The sequence below is a fragment of the Heptranchias perlo genome, chromosome 2 (assembly GCF_035084215.1).
Source record: "Heptranchias perlo isolate sHepPer1 chromosome 2, sHepPer1.hap1, whole genome shotgun sequence".
Classification (NCBI taxonomy): domain Eukaryota; kingdom Metazoa; phylum Chordata; class Chondrichthyes; order Hexanchiformes; family Hexanchidae; genus Heptranchias; species Heptranchias perlo.
The window spans coordinates 116057701-116078360 of record NC_090326.1 but is presented as its reverse complement, the minus strand read 5'-3'; the positions used below and the strand labels follow the sequence as shown (position 1 = coordinate 116078360).

The 20660-nt window shown below is 42.0% G+C and overlaps 1 protein-coding gene across 1 annotated transcript in view; it reads left to right on the top strand.

The window, feature by feature from the left end:
• Positions 1–20660, top strand: part of efhb (EF-hand domain family, member B) — a 57226-nt gene that overhangs the window by 27834 nt on the left and 8732 nt on the right. The window contains exons 7-12 of the mRNA XM_067998768.1: positions 1484–1567; positions 8859–8926; positions 11295–11449; positions 13601–13808; positions 13889–14068; positions 18069–18250. Coding sequence (XP_067854869.1) covers positions 1484–1567; positions 8859–8926; positions 11295–11449; positions 13601–13808; positions 13889–14068; positions 18069–18250 — 877 coding nt within the window. The remainder of the gene's footprint in view (positions 1–1483; positions 1568–8858; positions 8927–11294; positions 11450–13600; positions 13809–13888; positions 14069–18068; positions 18251–20660) is intronic.

Below are 20660 nucleotides of genomic sequence, written 5' to 3'. Positions count from 1 at the left end.
TGGATCTCCCACCTCATTGGTCCTCAGTGCAGTTAAACACTTCAGAATAATTAGAAAGCTTAGACGATAATTGGGCCTTTGTCAGATCTGTCATCTCATTATTGACCCCCCGTCAATGAAACTTCAGACCAGTCAGCAAGCATAAAAATTACTCTACTGTCACAAGAATTACAACAGACAGTTTTAAAAAAAAATGATGGCCCAGAATTTGCTGTCAAAATAATGGTGAGGCTAATGGTGCTCACCGTTCAAGAACACAAGAACATAAGAAATAGGAGCAGGAGTCGGCGATACGGCCCCTTGAGGCTGCTCCGCCATTCAATAAGATCATGGCTGATCTTTGGCCTCAACTAAACTTTCCCGCTCTATCCTCATATCCCTTGATTCCCCTTGAGTCCAAAAATCTATCTATCTCAGCCTTGAATATACTCAACGACTTAGTATCCACAGCCCTCTGGGGTAGAGAATTCCAAATATTCAAGAACCCTTTTAGCATTATTTATATGCAAATGCTATAGCAACTTCAGGCGAGGGTGGATGTGCGGTTAAATGCGAAAATCCAAAAGTTGCTGTCCAAGATGCGCCGTTCCACCGTTAGCTTTGTGAAATCAGCATCTCACTGTCCACCTCACCATTGAAATGCATTGAACTTTGCGAAGTTCCCGTATTTGCACGGTAGATACAAACTAAACTCGCCACAGAAAGTTAAGTCAAGTCTAAGTGATAAGTGTTCATTACAACCAGTCAACCTCTCTGGCACTGAAAATTAACGATTACAATTGTGGCGTTTCATTCCTTCTGGTTTTAATTGTAGTTGGAGATTTTTTTTAAAAACTTAAAATTACAAAGTTTCTTTTTCCTTTTCCTTTCTTTTTTTTCTCTCTCTTAATCCAATCTTTCTTTTCCCCTCTTTATTTCTCTTTCTGTATCTGATTTGACATTGAATTCACCCATTCTAACTTATACTTCCTTCTCAGTCCTTGCGTTGTTCATTTCATAATCCTTCAATCTGATTAGTTAAGGAGATACACGGTTGCTTGCCCTGTTCACTCAAATCCCAGATGCCCTGTAGACAATGCCACGCTGTTTCCATCTCTCACTTCCAGAAAATTGCAACGCAAAATATCATCGAGATTAAACGGGCAAGGGCAAATCTAACTAATAGTGGATGCCGTTCGTTGCTCTGTAACAGCAAATTCTGGGTTGATATTGGATAGGTCAATGGAACTGGTATATTGCCTATCGAAGTGTGCGGGGGTATTAGGTGGCTTATTCACAATATGGGAATGTATTTGGTATTCATATTTACCCTCTGTTACTTTTGAGTGTGGGGCAGGCTTGATGGATCAGCTGGTCTTTTCCTGCCATCAGTTTTGTATGTTCATATGTTTTTCCTTTACTTAACCTTCCTTCCTGTGTTTTTTTTTAATGAGGTATCTCTTATTAAAATATTCACATTTAGTATTGCTTCTTTTCAATATAGGCAAAAATCTGCAAAGATTATATCAAAAAAAGTTGACGACTTCAGAGAAAAAACACATCATCAACTTGGAAAAGTCTTTGATCCGTAAGTTCAATTTAAGTTTTGGAAAAAAGATTTCAATATAAATCATTATTATAATTTTTCTGAGAACTAATGGGGGAGAAATTGGGTAAGTGTCCGTTCTGGGCGATGTTAGTGCACTCCGTGCCCGACGGACCCTGAGCAGGCAAGAAGCAAGTTTGGTCCCAAGGGAGCACTTTCCTACAATCAGTGTTCCTTTCCAGGCCTTGCATGTGAAATCAACGCAATTTGCACTTTCCACCACCAGAGGGAGCTCCATCTCTTAAAGGGAAGATGTTTCTTAGACATCTCTTCAAGGTAGCTTGTACCTGTTTTTTGCTGAAAATAACAGTCTACTGTCTGCATGGAGTCTGAACAGAGATCAGACATCGCACTTGTAAAACACAGATGCAGATCCCATCCCTATGTTTACACACTGATGAGTTATGTTAAAACATTGAATAAAGGTTGCGCATTACTAAATCCCACATCCTCCAATTTGCACGCCAGACCTCATCAATCTGCCGATCTGAGTTGGTACCAGGCCTGCGAGACTGCATGCACCAAGGTTCTCTGCTGATGCACTAGAGGTCTTGGGTGCAAGAGGTGGACAGAAGGAGGGACATTCTATATCCGTGGGGGGGGGGGGGGGTGGGGGGGGGCAACAGGCCCTCCAGACATATACTGAAAAGACTGTGGGAGGCAGCAAGGTACGAAGTCAATGCCAAGCGCACAGCATCATGAACATGATGCAGTGCAGGAAGAAGTTCAATGCTTTGACATGAGTGGTCAAGGTGAGTGAGGTCAACTGTCAAGTGGTGTCTCCTACTAACTGCACCACGCATTAAACCCCCATCCCCCACATACCAATAAACTCTTTCCATCAGTACTCAACTCTTCCAATCAGATGCTTCCTCTCGCCCTTACACATTACTATTGTTTCAAGCCGCCCACCCACAACCCACAGGCCACACACACTGGCAGCTATTCAACCATGACAGGAACATCACCCAGGCACACATCCCTCTTTCTTAGAAACATAGAAACATAGAAAATAGGAGCAGGAGTAGGCCATTTGGCCCTTCGAGCCTGCTCCGCCATTCAATATGATCATGGCTGATCCTCTATCTCAATACCATATTCCCGCTCTCACCCCATACACCTTGATGCCTTTTGTGTCTGGAAATCTATCTAGTTCCTTCTTAAATATATTCAGTGACTTGGCCTCCACAGCCTTCTGTGGTAGAGAATTCCTCAGGTTCACCACCCTCTGAGTGAAGAAATTTCTCCTCATCTCAGTCCTAAATGTTCTACCCCGTATCCAGAGACTGTGACCCCTCGTTCTGGACCCCCCCAGCCAGGGAAAACATCCTTCCTGCATCCAGTCTATCTAGCCCTGTCGGAATTTTATATGTTTCAATGAGATCCCCTCTGATTCTTCTAAACTCGAGTGAATACAGGCCGAGTCGACCCAATCTCTCCTCATACGACAGTCCTGCCATCCCAGGGATCAGTCTGGTGAACCTCGCTGCACTCCCTCTATGGCAAGTATATCCTTTCTTAGGTAAGGGGAAGGTGGCGCGTAGCAAGAGGCAGCAAGTGGCAGTGGCATTTAGCCTCTCGAGCCTGTTCCACCATTCAGTGAGATCATGGTGGACCTGTGACCTAACTCCATATACCCATCTTAGCCCCATATCCCTGAATACCCCTGTTTCACAGAAATCTATCAATCTCAGATTTAATATTCACAAGTGAGCTAGCATCAACTGCCGACTGCAGAAGAGCGTTCCAAACGTCTCCCACCCTTTGCGTGTAGAAGCATTTCCTAACTTCACTCCTGCACGTCCTGGCTCTAAATGTTAGGCTATGTCCCCACATCCTAGTATTGCGGTCTAGGAGACCTCCAAAAACAATTAGAAATGTCTCGGCAGCCAGAGGCAATAATCCAGCCACTAACCTGTAAATCCTGCATGGTCCCTTTAAATAACGCCGGTGGTGGGTCCTCCAGGCAATCTAAGACACGTTCAGATGGTCGGGGTTAAGACTGTGTGTTGAGTTGAGCGTTAAGTCCCAAATTGGTGTCTATCACTTTAAATCAGCATTACACAGTGATTGAAGCCATTTTCTCCCTACTTTACATGATTCCAGCATTTCTTATGTGCGCTTGCACAAACTCCTATACCAAGATGGTGAGTGGCGCACGTCACGCAGGAAATGTGCGTGCGCATCCAAGACGCCATCTTGGATGTCGGAGAGGCCGTGTAGCGCCGAAACAACGGGCGCTACACGGCCCAATTTAGCGCCCAATGTATTTAGGAAAAAGCCCCCCGCCCCCTCCCCCCACCCATGCAAATAGATCTAGTGCAATTTTGGAGCAGAAACTGTCTTCTCTCTCGACATTGATAATAATAGAGGAAAATTGGATCAAAAGAGCAATAGAGATGAGGGAGACCATTCGGCCCTTCATAGCTCATCAATCCAGAAAAAAACCCTCAAGTTTCCCCTTCATATGGGTAACTGGATCTCGGGGCTAAACTTTCCACCCATTGGCAATAAATGGGTAGTACATCTAGAACTACTGTTTTAGCCTCCATTACCTTAACCGAGACTATTCCAAATGTAATTTGTGGGCTAACACCAGAAAAATAACCATGAAAGCTTAAGGATTGTCATAAAAGCCCAACTAGTCCACTAATGTCCTTCAGGGAAGGTGCCTGCTGTTTCTATCCTCTCTACATGTGACTCCAGTTCCACACTATGCAGTTGACTCCTAATGCCCTCTGAAGTGGCATAACAAACCTCCCAGTTGTAAACAATCACTACAAAGTACAATAATAAAAAAAATTGGACAGATCTGTTGGCAGTAGTTGAGTAGGAGTGGCCCTGGGAGTCCGCAACATTGACATCGGACCCTATGAAGTCTCGTGGCTTCATGTCAAACAAGGTCCAGAAAACCGCCTGCCAACCACTACCTTCCGCTCCCTCCAACAGATGAATCAGTAACTCTAGATCTTGAAAATTACTTGGAGGAAGCTCTGAGGGAAGCAAAGCACAAAATGTATTCTGGGTGGCGAACTTCATTGTCCGTCGCCAAGAATGGCTCTGTAGTACCACCACTGACCGAACTGGCCGAATCTTGCTAGACTGCACCTGTGTTAGCTGATGAGGGAACAAACATGAGTAACCTACTTGACCACTTCCTTGCCAGTCTATCTGTTGCAGACAGTTCAGTCCATGATAGGATTGGTGGACCACTGCACAGTCCTTGTGAAGACAAACTCTCATTTCCACTATGAGGATGTCCTCCAGCATGTAATGTGGCACTAACACCATTCTAACTCAGTCAGACTAAAGACAGATGTAACAGCCCAAACTAAGGATCTGTGAGGTACTGTGAGCCATCATCAGCAGCTGAATTATATACCACCACAATCTGTAACTTTATGGCCTTGCACACCCCTCCCTTCTTGATCATCCTCAAGCTGGGAGACCATCCCTTGTTCAAGGCAGAGTGTAGAAGGCATGCCAAGAGCAACACCAGGCATTCCATAGAACAAGGTATGAACCTAGTGAATCTACTGGGCTACCCACATGCTAATCACCAAATGTAGCAGGCTATAGGAACATAGGAACAGGAGTAGGCCATTCAGCCCCTCGTGCCTGCTCCGCCATTTGATAAGATCATGGCTGATCTGTGATCTAACTCCATATACCTGCCTTTGGCCCACATCCCTTAATACCTTTGGTTGCCAAAAAGCTATCTATCTCAGATTTAAATTTAGCAATTGAGCTAGTATCAATTGCCGTTTGCGGAAGAGAGTTCCAAACTTCTACCACCCTTTGTGTGTAGAAATGTTTTCTAATCTCACTCCTGAAAGGACTGGCTCTAATTTTTAGACTGTGCCCCCTACTCCTAAAATCCCCAACCAGTGGAAATAGTTTCTCTCTATCCACCCTATCCATTCCCCTTAATATCTTATAAACTTCGATCAGATCACCCCTTAACCTTCTAAACTCTAGAGAATACAACCCCAATTTGTGTAATCTCTCCTCGTAACTTAACCCTTGAAGTCCGGGTATCATTCTAGTAAACCTACGCTGCACTCCCTCCAAGGCCAATATGTCCTTCCGAAGGTGCGGTGCCCAGAACTGCTCACAGTACTCCAGGTGCAGTCTAACCAGGGTTTTGTATAGCTGCAGCATAACTTCTGCGGCCTTGTATTCTAGTCCTCTAGATATAAAGGCCAGCATTCCATTAGCCTTCTTGATTATTTTCTGCACCTGTTCATGACACTTCAATGATCTATGTACCTGAACCCCTAAGTCCCTTTGGACATCCACTATTTTTAACTTTTTACCATTTAGAAAGTACCCTGTTCTATCCTTTTTTGATCCAAAGTGGATGACTTCACATTTGTCTACATTGAATTCCATTTGCCACAGTTTTGCCCATTCACCTAATCTATCAATATCGCTCTATGATTTTATGTTTTCATCTACACTGCTTACAATGCCACCAATCTTTGTGTCATCGGCAAACTTAGATATGAGACTTTCTATGCCTTCATCTAAGTCGTTAATAAATATTGTGAATAATTGAGGCCCCAAGACAGATCCCTGCGGCACTCCACTAGTCACATCCTGCCAATGTGAGTACCTACCCATTATCCCTACTCTCTGTCGCCTTTCGCTCAGCCAACTTCCTAACCAAGTCCGTACTTTTCCCTCGATTCCATGGGCTTCTGTCTTAGCTAACAGTCTCTTATTAAATGCCTTCTGGCATAGAGTGGGGTTGTTCGCCAATGATCCCACAGTTTTCAGTTCCCCCAATAATGACGTAGCCCTATCCAGCCTACACCAGGACCTGGATAACATCCAGCCTTAGAGTGACAGGTGGCAGCTAATAATCGTGCAACACAAGTGTCAGATAACAATCATCTCGAACAAGAGAAAGCCCAGCTATCTTCCCTTGACATTCAATGGTACCACCGTTCCGAGACCTTCCCCATCAACATCTGAGGGGGCTCACCATTTACCAGCAGCTGAACTTGAACAACCATATCAACACTGTGGCTACAAGAGCAGGGCGGAGGCTTGGTACTTTTTGATGAGTGGTTAATCTCCTGATCCCTCAAAACTTATCCACGAACTACAAGGTTCAAGTCAGGAGAGTGATGGAACACTTATCACTAGTATGGATGGATGCAGCCACAACAACACTCAAGAAGCTCTACACCATCCAGGACAGTGCAGTTTGCTTGATTGGTGTCCCTACCACTGGACTCAATATTTAACTTCTCCACCACCAGTGCACTGTGACTGCAGTACGTACTATGTACAGAATGCACTACAGTAACTCACCAAGGTTACTTCAACATCACCTCCCTCCACCACTAAGAGGGACAAGAGTAGCAATGTCATGGGAACACCATCATCTCCCAAGTTCCCCTCCAAGTCACACACCATTTGAATTAGACATATATCTCTGTTCCTTCATCATGGCTGGGTCAGAATCCAGGATTCCCTACCTAACGTTATCTTGAGAGCACCACCTCCACAATGACTGACCATCACCACATTCCAGGGCAACTAGAGATGAACATAAATATGGTCTTTTTAGTGTCGCCCACATCCTGAGAACAAATATTTAAAAAAATGTTGAACACTATTTCTGTGAATTCAAAGGATGTAGCAACATGAATGCATGTATCAATACTTTCACTGCAAATTGCACTGAATTGTAGATAGTGACACCTATAAATACTAAGAATTACTATAAGTAGAAATAATTTTTCTACTTATGGTCCAATTTGCAGTGTTGTTCTAAAATGCATCAAATATATATGGGCTACCAGGTCCAGATGGGATGCATCCTAGGTTACTGAGGGAAGTAAGGATGGAAATTGCGGATGCTCTGGCCATAATCTTCCAAACTTCCATAGATATGGGGATGGTGCCAGAGGACTGGAGGATTGCAAATATTACACCCTTGTTCAAAAAAGGGGAGCGGGATAAACCCAGCAATTACAGGCCAGTCAGCCTAACATCTGTGGTGGGGAAACTTTTAGAGACAATAATCGAGGACAAAATTAATTGGCACTTGGAAATGTATGGGCTAATAAATGAATGTCAGCATGGGTTGGTTAAAGGAAAATTGTATTTGACTAACTTGATTGAGTTCTTTGATGAAGTAACGAAAAGGGTTGATGAGGTTAGTGTGATTGGTGTTGTGTATATGGACTTTCAAAAGGCATTCGATAAAGTACTGCATAATAGATTTGTTAGCAAAATTAAAGCCCATGGGATCAAAGGGACTGTGGCAGTGTGGATACAAAATTGCCCAGGGGACAGAAAGCAGAGAGTAGTGGCGAACGGTTGTGTTTCAGACTAGAGGGAAATATACAGTGGTGTTCCCAGGGGTCGGTATTAGGACCTCTGCTCTTTTTGATATATCTTAATGATCTGGACTTGGGTATAGGGAATATAATTTCAAAGTTTGCAGATGACACGAAACTTGGAAATGTAGTAAACAATGTGGAGGATAGTAATAGGCTTCAGGAGGACATAGACAGACTGGTAAAATGGGCAGACACATGGCAGATGAAATTTAACGCAGAGAAATGTGAAGTGATGCATTTTGGTAGGAAGAATAAGGAGAGGCAATATAAACCAAATGGTACAATTTTAAAGGGGTGCAGGAACAGAGAGACCTCGGGGTGCACATACATAAATCTTTGAAGGTGGCAGGACAAGTTGAGAAGGCTGCTAAAAAAGCATATGTGATCTTGGGCTTTATTAATAGAGGCATAGAGTACAAAAGCAAGGGAGTTATACTAAACCTTTATAAATCACTGGTTAGGCCTTGCTGGAATATTGTGTTCAATTCTGGGCACCACACTTTAGGAAGAATGTCAAGGCCTTAGAGAGGGTGCAGAGGAGATTTACTAGAATGGTACCAGAGATGAGGGACTTCAGTTATGTGGAGAGATTAGAGAAGCTGGGGTTGTTCTCTTTAGAACAGAGAAGGTTAAGAGGAGATTTGATAGAGGCATATACAAACGTGGGGAAAGGATGCATCCTGTTTGTCCTTTCCCAATATGATGGCCGGCAGCTTCTGGTCGGAATTGTGCTCGCGTTTCCTGCCTGCCATTTTGGGGACTTAGGAAGCTGCGTAGAGCTGGAAAAATGGGCACTACCCAATTTTTAGGCCATTGAGTCAAATTTGTGATTCTTTTGTTGATCACCCCTTTCAAAATTTATTGTTGTCATTAACAACTTGCTTGGATTTAATGGTACTGCTTTTTGGTTCTTTCAGAAATGCAGATACCCGGAAGATTCCTCCTGATCACACATTTGGTGTTTTACTGCATCCTGATGAGTATGGTAATGATCTGAATCTAAACTGAAACTTCCAGAGGGATAAATGTACAATATTAACATCTGGCAGTTATCCATACCGAAAGTGGCTGAATGCTGATAATATAATTGCCTAATTTTAAGTGTCTTGATAGCACTTTCATTGTACCATTGTTGCATTTATCTCCCCTTTGATGTTATTTAGCATTTGTATTTGAACTTCCTTCCTGTGGAGATGGGGAATATCTGGTGTTCACTTTGGTAAACTATTGGGAATTTGTGGCAGTGTGAATGGGCAAGCATTCTTCATAGTATAAAGCTGCTATGTTTCCTACATTACAACACCACACTTCAAAAGTACTTAATTGTCTGCAAAGCGCTTTGGGATGTCCTGAGGTCATGAAAGGCGCTGTATAAATGCAAGTCTCTATGTTAGCAGAGGTCATGTATTAAAGGGCAGATTGAGTAATGATTGCAGAGGTTCCTGATAGTAATTTTGATTTGGGTTTCTTAGCATAGGAAAAAAATGCATTGGCGTACTTCTTTATAAGAATGTTAAATTATGATTGGCTATTTTGATTATAAGAACACAAGAATACAAGAAATAGAAGCAGGAGTAGGCCATATGGCCTCTTGAGCCTGCTTTGCCATTCAATAAGATTATGACTGATCTCCTACCTCAACTCCACTTCCCGCCCTAATAAGAACATAAGAAATAGGAACAGGAGTAGGTTTTGGCCAATGCATCAAACCAAACCATCTGCTTTTTGCTTGTTCATGCAAGAGCAGGTAGACAACCTGTGGTTCGGCTGTGGGCATCAAAATGATCTGACTCACTACTTCCACCGGGCTTCAAGCCACACGTCTCTTTTTGTACCTCCCTTGAATTTGAGGTAGAATTTACATCTTGAAAAGGCACCAAACATGACAGACAGTCCTTCTTGAAGTGGAGGAAGATTTTGAATCTGGGCTGGAGAAATTTGTGCTTAATTTATAATACTAGTTGCTAGCAATGGAATGAATATTTTTAATATATATAATATATGAAAACATTATAAAAAATTATAGTAGAGACAAAGACACAATTTTTGCAGTTCATGCCAGATTTACACAGTTTGTGCAACATAGGACGGTGTTATTACAGTTGGTACATGTGACACTGAAAGAGTTGATATTAGTATTTATGATACTGAAGGGGTTACCAATGTTGACGTGCGAGACTAAAGGGTTGCCAGTGTTGGTAGTGTGGTACTGAAGGACTTATTAATGTTAGTATGTGCAATACTGAAAGAATCAGGATGGTTATGTATGGTACTGAAGAGGTTATTTTGATTTGTATGATAGACTTTGAGGGATTAACAGGGTTTATTTTTATATATTGAGAAACCAATGTGAAGGACTAAAGCCCAAAGTGCAAGATACCACCAAGGTTGAAAAGAGTGAAACAGAAGCTATGGTAAATCAGGAAGCAGTGATTGGTTGACCCCATACTTAGGATTTAAAAGCCAGTAGGTATGGTAGCGAAGAAAGATGAGGGAGGTAAAATATTCCCCAGTTTTGAGGTCCTGTGAAAGAGTGAGTTAGAGAGTTGGAGACTGTGCAATGAAACTTGATTTCATTGTAATGGGAATATAGGGAAGAAGAACATGCAGAAAAAAGCTTAGAGGAGCAGTGACCATAGTAGTATTTATATAATCAAGACAAAATTAGGGGAAGAGATCTTGGGAGCTAGAGGTGAGAGACAACAATTCTTTTTTTTGTATCCTGTTCAGGTGTGCAACGGAGATATCAACAGGAGCCTCCTCAGATATGGGAGCAGTATTCAGGCCTTTAATAGACTTGGGCTTTAGGAAAAGAAGTGCCTGGCTGGAAAGACAAAACTGGTCTGTGTAGAGGCAGTTTTTGCAATGGAGATGTGGGAGTTCCATGTCAAGGTTATCAGCTCTAACGGGGTAAAACTTATTTTTAAATTTCTACAGTAGATCATCATCTATTTCAGGGTGATGATCCAAGCACTACAGCTCAGAGTTGTAATGATGGAAAGTAGCAGGCATTATAGTATGCTAATTCTCTATCAAGACTGCATATCTGACAAGGCGATTTAGCTCAGGATGGCAGGAAAGTTAGCAACATCAAAAGGATGACCTTAGATGCAAAGAGAAAAATCAGGTGGAAATACTATGAAGCAGTGTAGTTGTATATTTGACAATGCCAATTGCAAAAAAAAATCATAACAACCATGTGAAAGAATTTGCACCTTGATGTACAAATAAATTCTTAATGCTACAACCACTGTTGTACATAAAGCCACATATCGGCTGTAGATCTAATGGACGTTCAGAATTTTTTTTTTTAACTTGTCTGGCCTCATCTCAGTGAATGCATTATTTTTCAGGTGTTGGGGACCTTATTTACTATAGGACTCCTACCACATTCCTTCGAGGGAAAGACAGGGAAAAAGGGATCTTCACTACTGTCCGCCAGCATTTGAAGAAAGTTAACTTCCATAATTTCAAATCGCTTCTTGAAGCTTTTCGACATTATGACAAGGTGAATTATTTTAGTACTAGTATTATTCTGGTACTAAAAAAATGCAACAGTTGCACATCTAGTACTCAGTCTTATTCAGTCTTAAGCAACAATTAGTTACCTGTTTCTAATATTTAGTAGTTTTGTTTCTCATTTTTATTTCAAGATTACTCTAGTAGCTGTGGCCATCGAAGCAGCTCAGAGCAGGGTGACTAGAATGATATATAATCTTAAAGCCTTTCCTCGTAACTAAGAGCTCTAAGAGTTAGGGCTATTTGGAGAACCTCAGGTTTAGAGGGAGTAGGATTGAGATTTTTAAAATTATGAAGGAATTGGATAGGTTATTTGAGATGTATAGGGATGGTGAGGACTAGAGATGTAAAATCTACAGGCAAAAAGTTAGATTAGATGCCAGTAAGTAATTCTTTTTGCAGGGAATCAAAGCTCTCTGATCCAGACTTCCTAAATATGCAGTGGGAATGGATTGCCTACAATTCTTTAAAAGGGAACATGACAAGTTCCTGAAAGGAGAGGAGAGGAGATTTCCAATTTATAGAGGATAAATTGCTAGTTAGCCAGGATTTTGAAGCATTATGGATTACTGGAATTTCCTGGAGCCTTGCTTGATTGCCTTAAGGGCTTGCAGAGCAATTCCCCAGTTTTCCCTGAATTGGCTGCTGTTCATTTCTCTTTTTTTCTCCCAAGAGATTGTGTCATTAGGGGGTGGGTTGGTGGTGTATAATGTTGCACCATTGCCTGGATATGGTGGGCCTGATAGTTATTTCTTGTCCTTCTTTCCATATCTTCACATATGTTTGTATATTTGTGTAAAGCATTTATTCCCCCTGTTGTGTTGTGTTTGAACGTTGACAGCTTGAGTTTGCACTTTGCTGCTCCTTAGTCTCATCTACCACTCCTTCTGATAGATGTATTCAAAATAATGAGGGGTTTGATAGAGCAAGAGGGAGAAACTGTTTCCTCTGGCAAGTGAGTTTGTAACCAGAGGCCATAGATTTAAAATAACTGGCAAAAGAACAAGAGGGGAAATGAGGAGAAATGTTTTCGCACAGAGGGTCGTTAAGATCTGGAACGCACTACCTTAAAGGGTGGTGGAAGCAGGTTCCAAGGGAACTTTCAAAAGGCAATTGGACATGTACTTGAAGAGGACTAATTTGCAGGGTTGTGGGGGAAAAGATGGGGTGAGACTAAATTGGACAGCTCTTTCAAAGAGCTGGCACAGGCACGACGGGGCGAATGGCCTCCTTCTGTGATTTTTGGTGCATTGCACCCTGGCTGCCCACAGGTTTTCACTGGCAGCCTGCTGGGATTCTGATGGTCAGGTCTTCTTTTCAGTGTGCAGTGTGAGGATCTTGCACGTGCGACAGCCACATGCAGGTCTGTGATGATTGACTGGTGCTGCCCGCTTTCAGCCACCTCCCCCCATTCTTGGTACAACAGATCATTCCGGGGGGCAGAGAGTGGCCATCAATCCCATGAAATTTACTCTTATCTCCCTGAATCCATGTAATAGGGTTTGCAGCTCCTGGTTTGTATAATTGCCTTTCCTTACTCTGTAGCAAGAAATTCTACAACCATGTTGGTCAGTAAAGCATTTGTATTTTTACTGCTATTTTGGTTATTACTTGCTTCCTAATTGCAGTTCACAGCTGAGTAGGAGGCTGGCTGCTGTGTGGGAGAAATAGCATTTTAGCCCCCATACTGAAAGCAGCAAATTCGAAGGGTAATTTTACGAGTTCAATTTCTGAGCCTCACCTGTCATGAGTACCTATTGGGAATTCGGTTATATGCCCCCCGCCTGGATTTTTTTGCCCATTAAAACTAACGGATGGAAAATCATGGGGAGTGTGTACTTGAATTCCTGTTTTGCATTCCTGGCAGTCAGGAGCACAGTGTTGTAAAATTATGTGAAAACCAGCAGGCTTTGTAACTCCCAATTTTTTTTAGTAACTCACAGTTAGCCTCTGAACAGTGCATCAATTTCCAGCCTATACTGTCATAGTCCACATGTTAAAATTAATGTGGCTAGAAATTGGGCAGAGTAATCCTGGTGATTTGTATTGTCTTTCATATAAAATCATAGTTGTGCCATTAAAAGCCTTTATATTGATTTGTTTTTTTGTTTTGATTGATATAATTGTTCTTTCTGTCCAGAATGGTGATGGAAAGATTGACAGAGAAGAGCTACGAGAAGTCTGTATCCAGTTTAACCTGGATTTAGAGCCCAAACTGATTGATGAATTAATTGAATACTGTGATGTTGAAGGGGATGGCACAATCAACTTCTTGGAATTTGCAAATTTTCTGAATTGGAAAGATAAAATGCTTTTGGGAGAATTAGAACAAAAGATCATTACAAAAGGTACAAGATGTTGGTGCTAGTTGACTATATTTTTAACAACTGTATGCCTATTTAATAAACAGAAACTACTTCTCCAATAGGAGGCGGATTCACTGAAGATGGTAGTGGGCTAGTGGCACCTGGAGATATTGTACCATTGGATATTGGTAGCTCAGCCAAGACGGTCAGAACTATAACTAAAAAAGAAGATAGGGCTAAAGACCACTATCGCACAACCTCTTCATTGATCAATGCAGTCGTAGGGGGTTATTCAACAGCCAGTAAGTGTCCCTATGTCTGTCTTTGCATTTATCTAGCAAATAATTTTTTAAAAAGATTAACAGTTCTGTGCTTTTTGTATGGAGTACATGATTACATAGTGTTAAGGTTAACTCTTAAATACTTGAAAATACATTATCTGTAATCTGCACTTTAATTCAAATTTTTGGTTTGTGTAGTTAATAATTAAATAATTAAATATTAGATATTCCACATATAATTTTGAAACTCAATTAAGACACTCCATAAGATAATTTATTACAGGGTGGTATGATAGTGTACCGCATTGGAGCTTATGTCTGTGGTTCTCCACCTATTGGGGTCGATTTTCACTGCCTGGCGTTCCCGGGGCAATAGTGACCTCAAAATGGGATCGGTAGCCTTACCACTCTGTTAACACTGGCAATGCGGCCGGCTCCATTTTGAAAGGAGCCTACCGCCGATTGACCAAAGCGCCTGCCGGTTTATTGGAGAGTTAGACGAGTGAGTCAAGCACTGCTCCTTAATTACCTGGTTATTCCCCAGTTTGCTGCTGCAATCTTCTGCCAGAACTATGTTATTAAACGCTGCACTCCAATTTTCATACACTCCAGCAAATTTCACCTGTTTTACATGCAAATGAGCTGACCCAGGAAACCCTTGTGTAAATACCTCTTCAGACCACCGACGGCCGCAAATCTTCGTTCATTGGCGTGAAAGTGACACAGCTCACCTCGTGGAAATTCACCCACATTAAGTTTAATTGTAGGACCTCCTATGGCATGCAATTCGTGTCTTCTGCAGTGAATATTTCCAGGAGGCAATCATTTAGTGTGTTAATTATTTTTAGTTCAACTTCATGACAAGAACTTTTCCCAATGTCCTAGCAATCTAAATCCCTCTTTTCTACACCATGGCCTAGAAATTGGCATGCAATCTGGGAGCAGGGAACGATCCCTGTGTCGAAGTGGGTAGGCCCGAGGCACACCCAGTATTGGGCCGTGTGCCTCATTTACATGAAACGGGCGAACTGCAGACGCCTACTGGACATCCCCAGGCAGCTCGTGTGAAGAGGATTTCAATTTCAGGCCACTGCGTCACTGGCAGCAGCCCTGGGTTAGGTCCTGGGAGAGGGGAGGAAGCGATCGGGAGGGAGGGGCAAAGCGATCCGGAGGGAGGAGGGCGATTGAGAGAGGAACAGGAGCGATCTCGGGGGGGGGGGGGGGGGGGAAGCAATCAGAAGGCAGGTGGCGATCGGGAGAGAAGGGGGAGCGCTGCTGCTCCTCCCAGCTCCACGCTCAGGAAAGTATTTTTTTTTAAATACGCTTTTTAGTGGTGGTCTCCAGCGGTCCCTTTAAGGACCACTTGTTAGGTGCATATTGACCATGTTTTCTTGAACACAGATGGCAATTGAAAATTGTAGTTAACCAGATTAGTTTGGGAACAGAGTGGGTAAGTTCTCCGCTCCATTTTAACTGTCCTCTTGCCCAGTTTCTGCCGAGTTGGGGGCTAAAATTCCTCCCATTATTGTCATGAGTCAATGACGTTATAACAAGGGGCATAAGTTTCAGATTAGTATTTATGGCATGAAATGGGAAGATAGAGGAATTTTTTTACACTATGGGAATGCATTGCCACAAAGTGACTATTGAAGCAGAATCAGTCATTGTATTAAGAAGGAATTATGTGTTAACACCTGAAGAAAAATGCTAAAGCAAAGAATAGGGAATGGGATTAAAGTAGACAGCTCCGATGTGATACCAGCACCAGCATAGGCAGAGGCGCAATGGACCAAATAGACTTTTTCTGTGCTGAAAATCGTGTGATCCTGTGGTTTTGTGATCAGGAACCGTTGGCTCTTGGTGAATCTGGAAAAATGCAATTTGGAGCCATCATAGGGTGTAGAGAGTAGCCAGTATTTTACTAATTTTGAGATCAATTTCAGGAAAATAAACACACATAGAAAACATTAAAACGATTGAGTAAAAAAATACAGGAACTAGTAAGGAATATGACTGCCAGAAAAGTAGGGAAAAAGAAAGACAAGGAAATTAAATTAAAAAAGAGAGATGAGAATGCACTAAAAAACACCATCTCACTTAATGTGACCTTTGGATATCTCACACGGCCTTCAGATCTCTAATAATCAAAATAAATGAATTAACAGAAAAGTAAAACAAAAAGGAAACCAAAAAAAGAAAATATAAACTAAGAAAAATATAGGGGTAAATTTTCATCTTTTCATACCAGGAATTTTGGTGCACACCTCCCACAATTTTCACATGGCAACATAGTAACGTTTTGGGCAAGAGAAGATCATGGGGTAGAACCTCCGTGACTGCAGTTCTCCCAATCTCTTGCCATACCTTTGATGAACTGGATTCTTTTTTCCCCTCAGTTTGGTTCAGTAAACACTGAGTCGAATACACCTTTAAAGTTCAACACAGCTTTAATAGCAGGTCTTAGTCTGTAGCTTCAATTCAGACTCCTGAGGGAGTCCGGATGATTCTAACAGAATAAGGAGACAAAGACACATACAGAAATTCATACCTTTATACAGATCAATATGGGTTGGAACATCTTTAACACAAGAGTCAACACCAATCATAAGCTGGGCATAGGCTGGCCATGCTAGGTTACATGATTTCAAGCCAATCACAGGTAGCCCATGGCCTGATCATGCCGCAGTGACAGACACTGATGGATGCATCCTTTCTTCTCACTAGGAATGTGCCTTTTGGTCTTGCTAAGGTGTTACCAATCTTGATTAGCTCGCAAAATGGAGACACTCAGACCAGACCCTGAAACACATCAAAGACTCTACATTGTTAAGACAATGCAGGCCTGCTGACTACGCAAACATATGGCCCAGCAGTGGGGGGGCCCTTTACCAACCTCAGCTATCAACTTATTAACCCTTTCCTAACCATTTTGCATTCTGCTATTTTGCCACGTAGGCATTTTAATATTTTACTGGACACTGACCACACAGGGATTCTCACCTTCGATGGAAAATCGGTGGAAACCCTGCAGAAATGGCACAAGGAACAGCTATTAACACTTTTTTCAGGGTTTCCGCCAATCTCCCCACCGAACTTACGACAGGGGCAAACTCACATAGAAATTCCAGGCACATTGGTCCATCCAGCCTATTCTTCCAAACTATCCATCAGTTTCCTTACTGTAACTCTGCAACTAATCACCATGTATCCCTTTCCCTAACAGGAATTCATCTAGTCATTTTTAAAACCTGCCATGGCTTTCCATTCCACTATCTCCGCTGGTAATTGGTTCCACAATTCTATCATCTTCTTACGAAAAAAAAATGTTGCCTATTTTCTTTTGACTTAACTTTAAACTCTATCCCTTAGTCCTCAATTCTTAGCCTGATAGGGAACTTTCCCTGATCCAAATTCTCCATGCCCATGAAAATCTTAAAGACCCCTATCAAGTTTCATCATTATCCTCTTTTTCTCCTGAGAGAAAAGTCCCCATCCATCAATTTTAATGGATGGGAAATTGTGGGGGCATGCACCTGGATTCCCAACGTGTGTTCCCAGTGTGTGAAGCTCAGCACTAGGAGTGCTGAAGGTGAAAATTCATCCAATAAGTTTATGTCAAATGAGAATTAAGAAGATAGAAAATGTTTTTTTTCCCAGAAAGAATAAAGTTTTAATTTAATAACTATTAATGATGAATTGCTTCCTTCCAGGTCTTTGAAAAATGAACCCATGTAATATTTCTAGTTATGAATAATTTATTTTTCAACTTTTTGTGTGACCTGCCTAACCATATAGATACTTGAAACTAAAGCTTTTGCTTGGTTTACTGAGGGCTGTATATCGTAACTGACCTATAACAGCATAAAATGCTGTATCTGAAAGTTATGAACTAAGGTGCAATAACCATACATAGATAGAATTACGATTTAGGTTTGATGAGTTACATTGCGTGTAGAATATATAACTGCTGTTTAAAATGAGAATATCTTGGTCTGATTATTGAATATTTTATTCTGAACAGATTATCGAACCTTTGGTGTACCTACTATTCGTACTGACTTAGCGGCCCCTCGTTTTCGTCGTATCAGTGATAGGATTAACTATGGTGATGAGGCAACTGCTTCTGCCTTGCTAAATCCTTCTATTTTTGCCCAGTGGGGAGTTTATGAGAAAGACATTTTTATAGGCAGGTCTAAAGAAGAGGTAAGTCATTGGTAAAGACCTTTTAACTCTTCTTAGCCCAAGACCTTTACAAGAGCAAAACACTCACAAAGGAAACTTGTAATCATTTCCTGCATTGATGAGAATATACAGCGATGTCATATTTAGATGCCACTTTATGTAACAGTAAGTAAACCTTAAAGTAAGCTGATAGACAATCTGATAAGGATGCCTGCAAGGGATTAAATTTTATGAATTCACACCCTTAGTGTGGAGCCCCTCCGCTGGGAATGCATTTAAGGAATTTGGGCACAGATATTAGTGGGCCCTGCCGGAAAACCCTCTGTGCCAAAATTCCTGATCTGTACTTCTGATGGGTGAAGCTCCATGCTGGGAGTGCAAATTAGTAAAACTACTGCTAAGTTTTTCTATTTTTAAAAAGTTGTTGAGGTCCCGAGGTACTTGCTCTCGAGGCAGTACAAAGAAGGTTCACTCGGTTAATCCCGGGGAAGAGGGGGTGGACATATGAGGAGAGGTTGAGTAGATTGGGACTCTACTCATTGGAGTTCAGAAGAATGAGAGGCGATCTTATTGAAACATATAAGATTGTGAAGGGGCTTGATCGGGTGGATGCGGTAAGGATGTTCCCAAGGATGGGTGAAACTAGAACTAGGGGGCATAATCTTAGAATAAGGGGCTGCTCTTTCAAAACTGAGATGAGGAGAAACTTCTTCACTCAGAGGGTAGTAGGTTTGTGGAATTTGCTGCCCCAGGAAGCTGTGGAAGCTACATCATTAAATAAATTTAAAACAGAAATAGACAGTTTCCTAGAAGTAAAGGGAATTAGGGGTTACGGGGAGTGGGCAGGAAATTGGACATGAATTTAGATTTGAGGTTAGGATCAGATCAGCCATGATCTTATTGAATGGCGGAGCAGGCTCGAGGGGCCGATTGGCCTACTCCTGCTCCTATTTCTTATGTTCTTATGTTCTTATGTCCCATTTGAATTAGTTGCAGAAGCCAGCATTTGCACCATATACACTGTGTGGCTCTCAGAACATAAGGACATAAGAAATAGGAGCGGGAGTAGGCCATACAGCCCCTCGAGCCTTCTCCGCCATTTAATAAGATCATGGCTGATCTTCGACCTCAACTCCACTTTTCAGCCCGATCCCCATATCCCTTGATTCCCCTAGAGTCAAAAAATCTATCTATCTCAGCCTTGAATATACTCAACCACTCCATAAGACCATAAGACCATAAGAGATAGGAGCGGGAGTAGGCCATTTGATCCCTCGAGCCTGCTCCACCATTCAATGAGATCACGGCTGATCTGATTTTTACCTCAAATTCACTCTCCCGCCTTTTCCCCATATCCTTCGACTCCCTTGCTGATCAAAAATTTGTCTAAGCCGCCACAGCTTTTTTGGGTAAAGAATTCCAAAGATTCACGACCCTCTGGGAGAAGAAATTCCTTCTCATTTCCATCTTAAACAGGTGAACCCTTATTCTGAGACTATGCCCCCTAGTTTTAGATTCCCCAATGAGGGGTAACATCCTCTCAGCATCTGCCCTATCGAGTCCCCTCAGAAACTTGTATGTTTCAATAAGATCTCCTGTCATTCTTCTAAACTCCAATGAGTATAGACCCAACCTGTTCAATCTTTCCTCAGAAGACAACCCTTCCATACCCAGAATCAACGTAGTGAACCTTCTCTGAACAGCCTCCAATGCAAGTATGTCACTCCTTAAATAAGGACTCCAGAACTGTATGTAAGGAATCTTACAACACCAGGTTACAACACCAGGTTATAACCTGGTGTTGTAAGATTCCTTACATTTGTCCACCCCAGTCCATCACCGGCATCTCCACATCCAGAACTGTACACAGTACTCCAAGTGTGGTCTCACCAGCACCCTGTACAGTTGTAGCATGACTTCCCTGCTTTTATACTCCATCCCCCTAGAAATAAAGGCCAATATGCCGTTTGCCTTCCAGATTACCTGCTGCACCTATATGTTGACTTTTTGTGTTTCATGTACGAGGACACCCAGATCCCTCTGTACCGCAGCATTTTGTAGTATTTCTCCATTCAAATAATATTTTGCTTTTTTATTTTTCCTCCCAAAGTGGATGACTTCACATTTTCCCACATTATATTCCAGCTGCAAAATTTTTGCCCATTCGCTTAACCTGTCAATATCCCTTTGCAGACACTTTGTGTCCTCCTCGCAACTTGTTTTTCCACCTATCTTTGTATCATCAGCAAATTGGCCACAATACACTCTGTTCCTTCATCCAAGTCATTGATATATATTGTAAATATTTGAGGCCCCAGCACTGACCCCTGCGGCACCCCACTAGTTACAGATTGCCATTTTGAAAATGACCTTTTTATCCCGACTCTTTGTTTTCTATTAGTTAGCCAATCCTCTATCCATGCCAGTATAT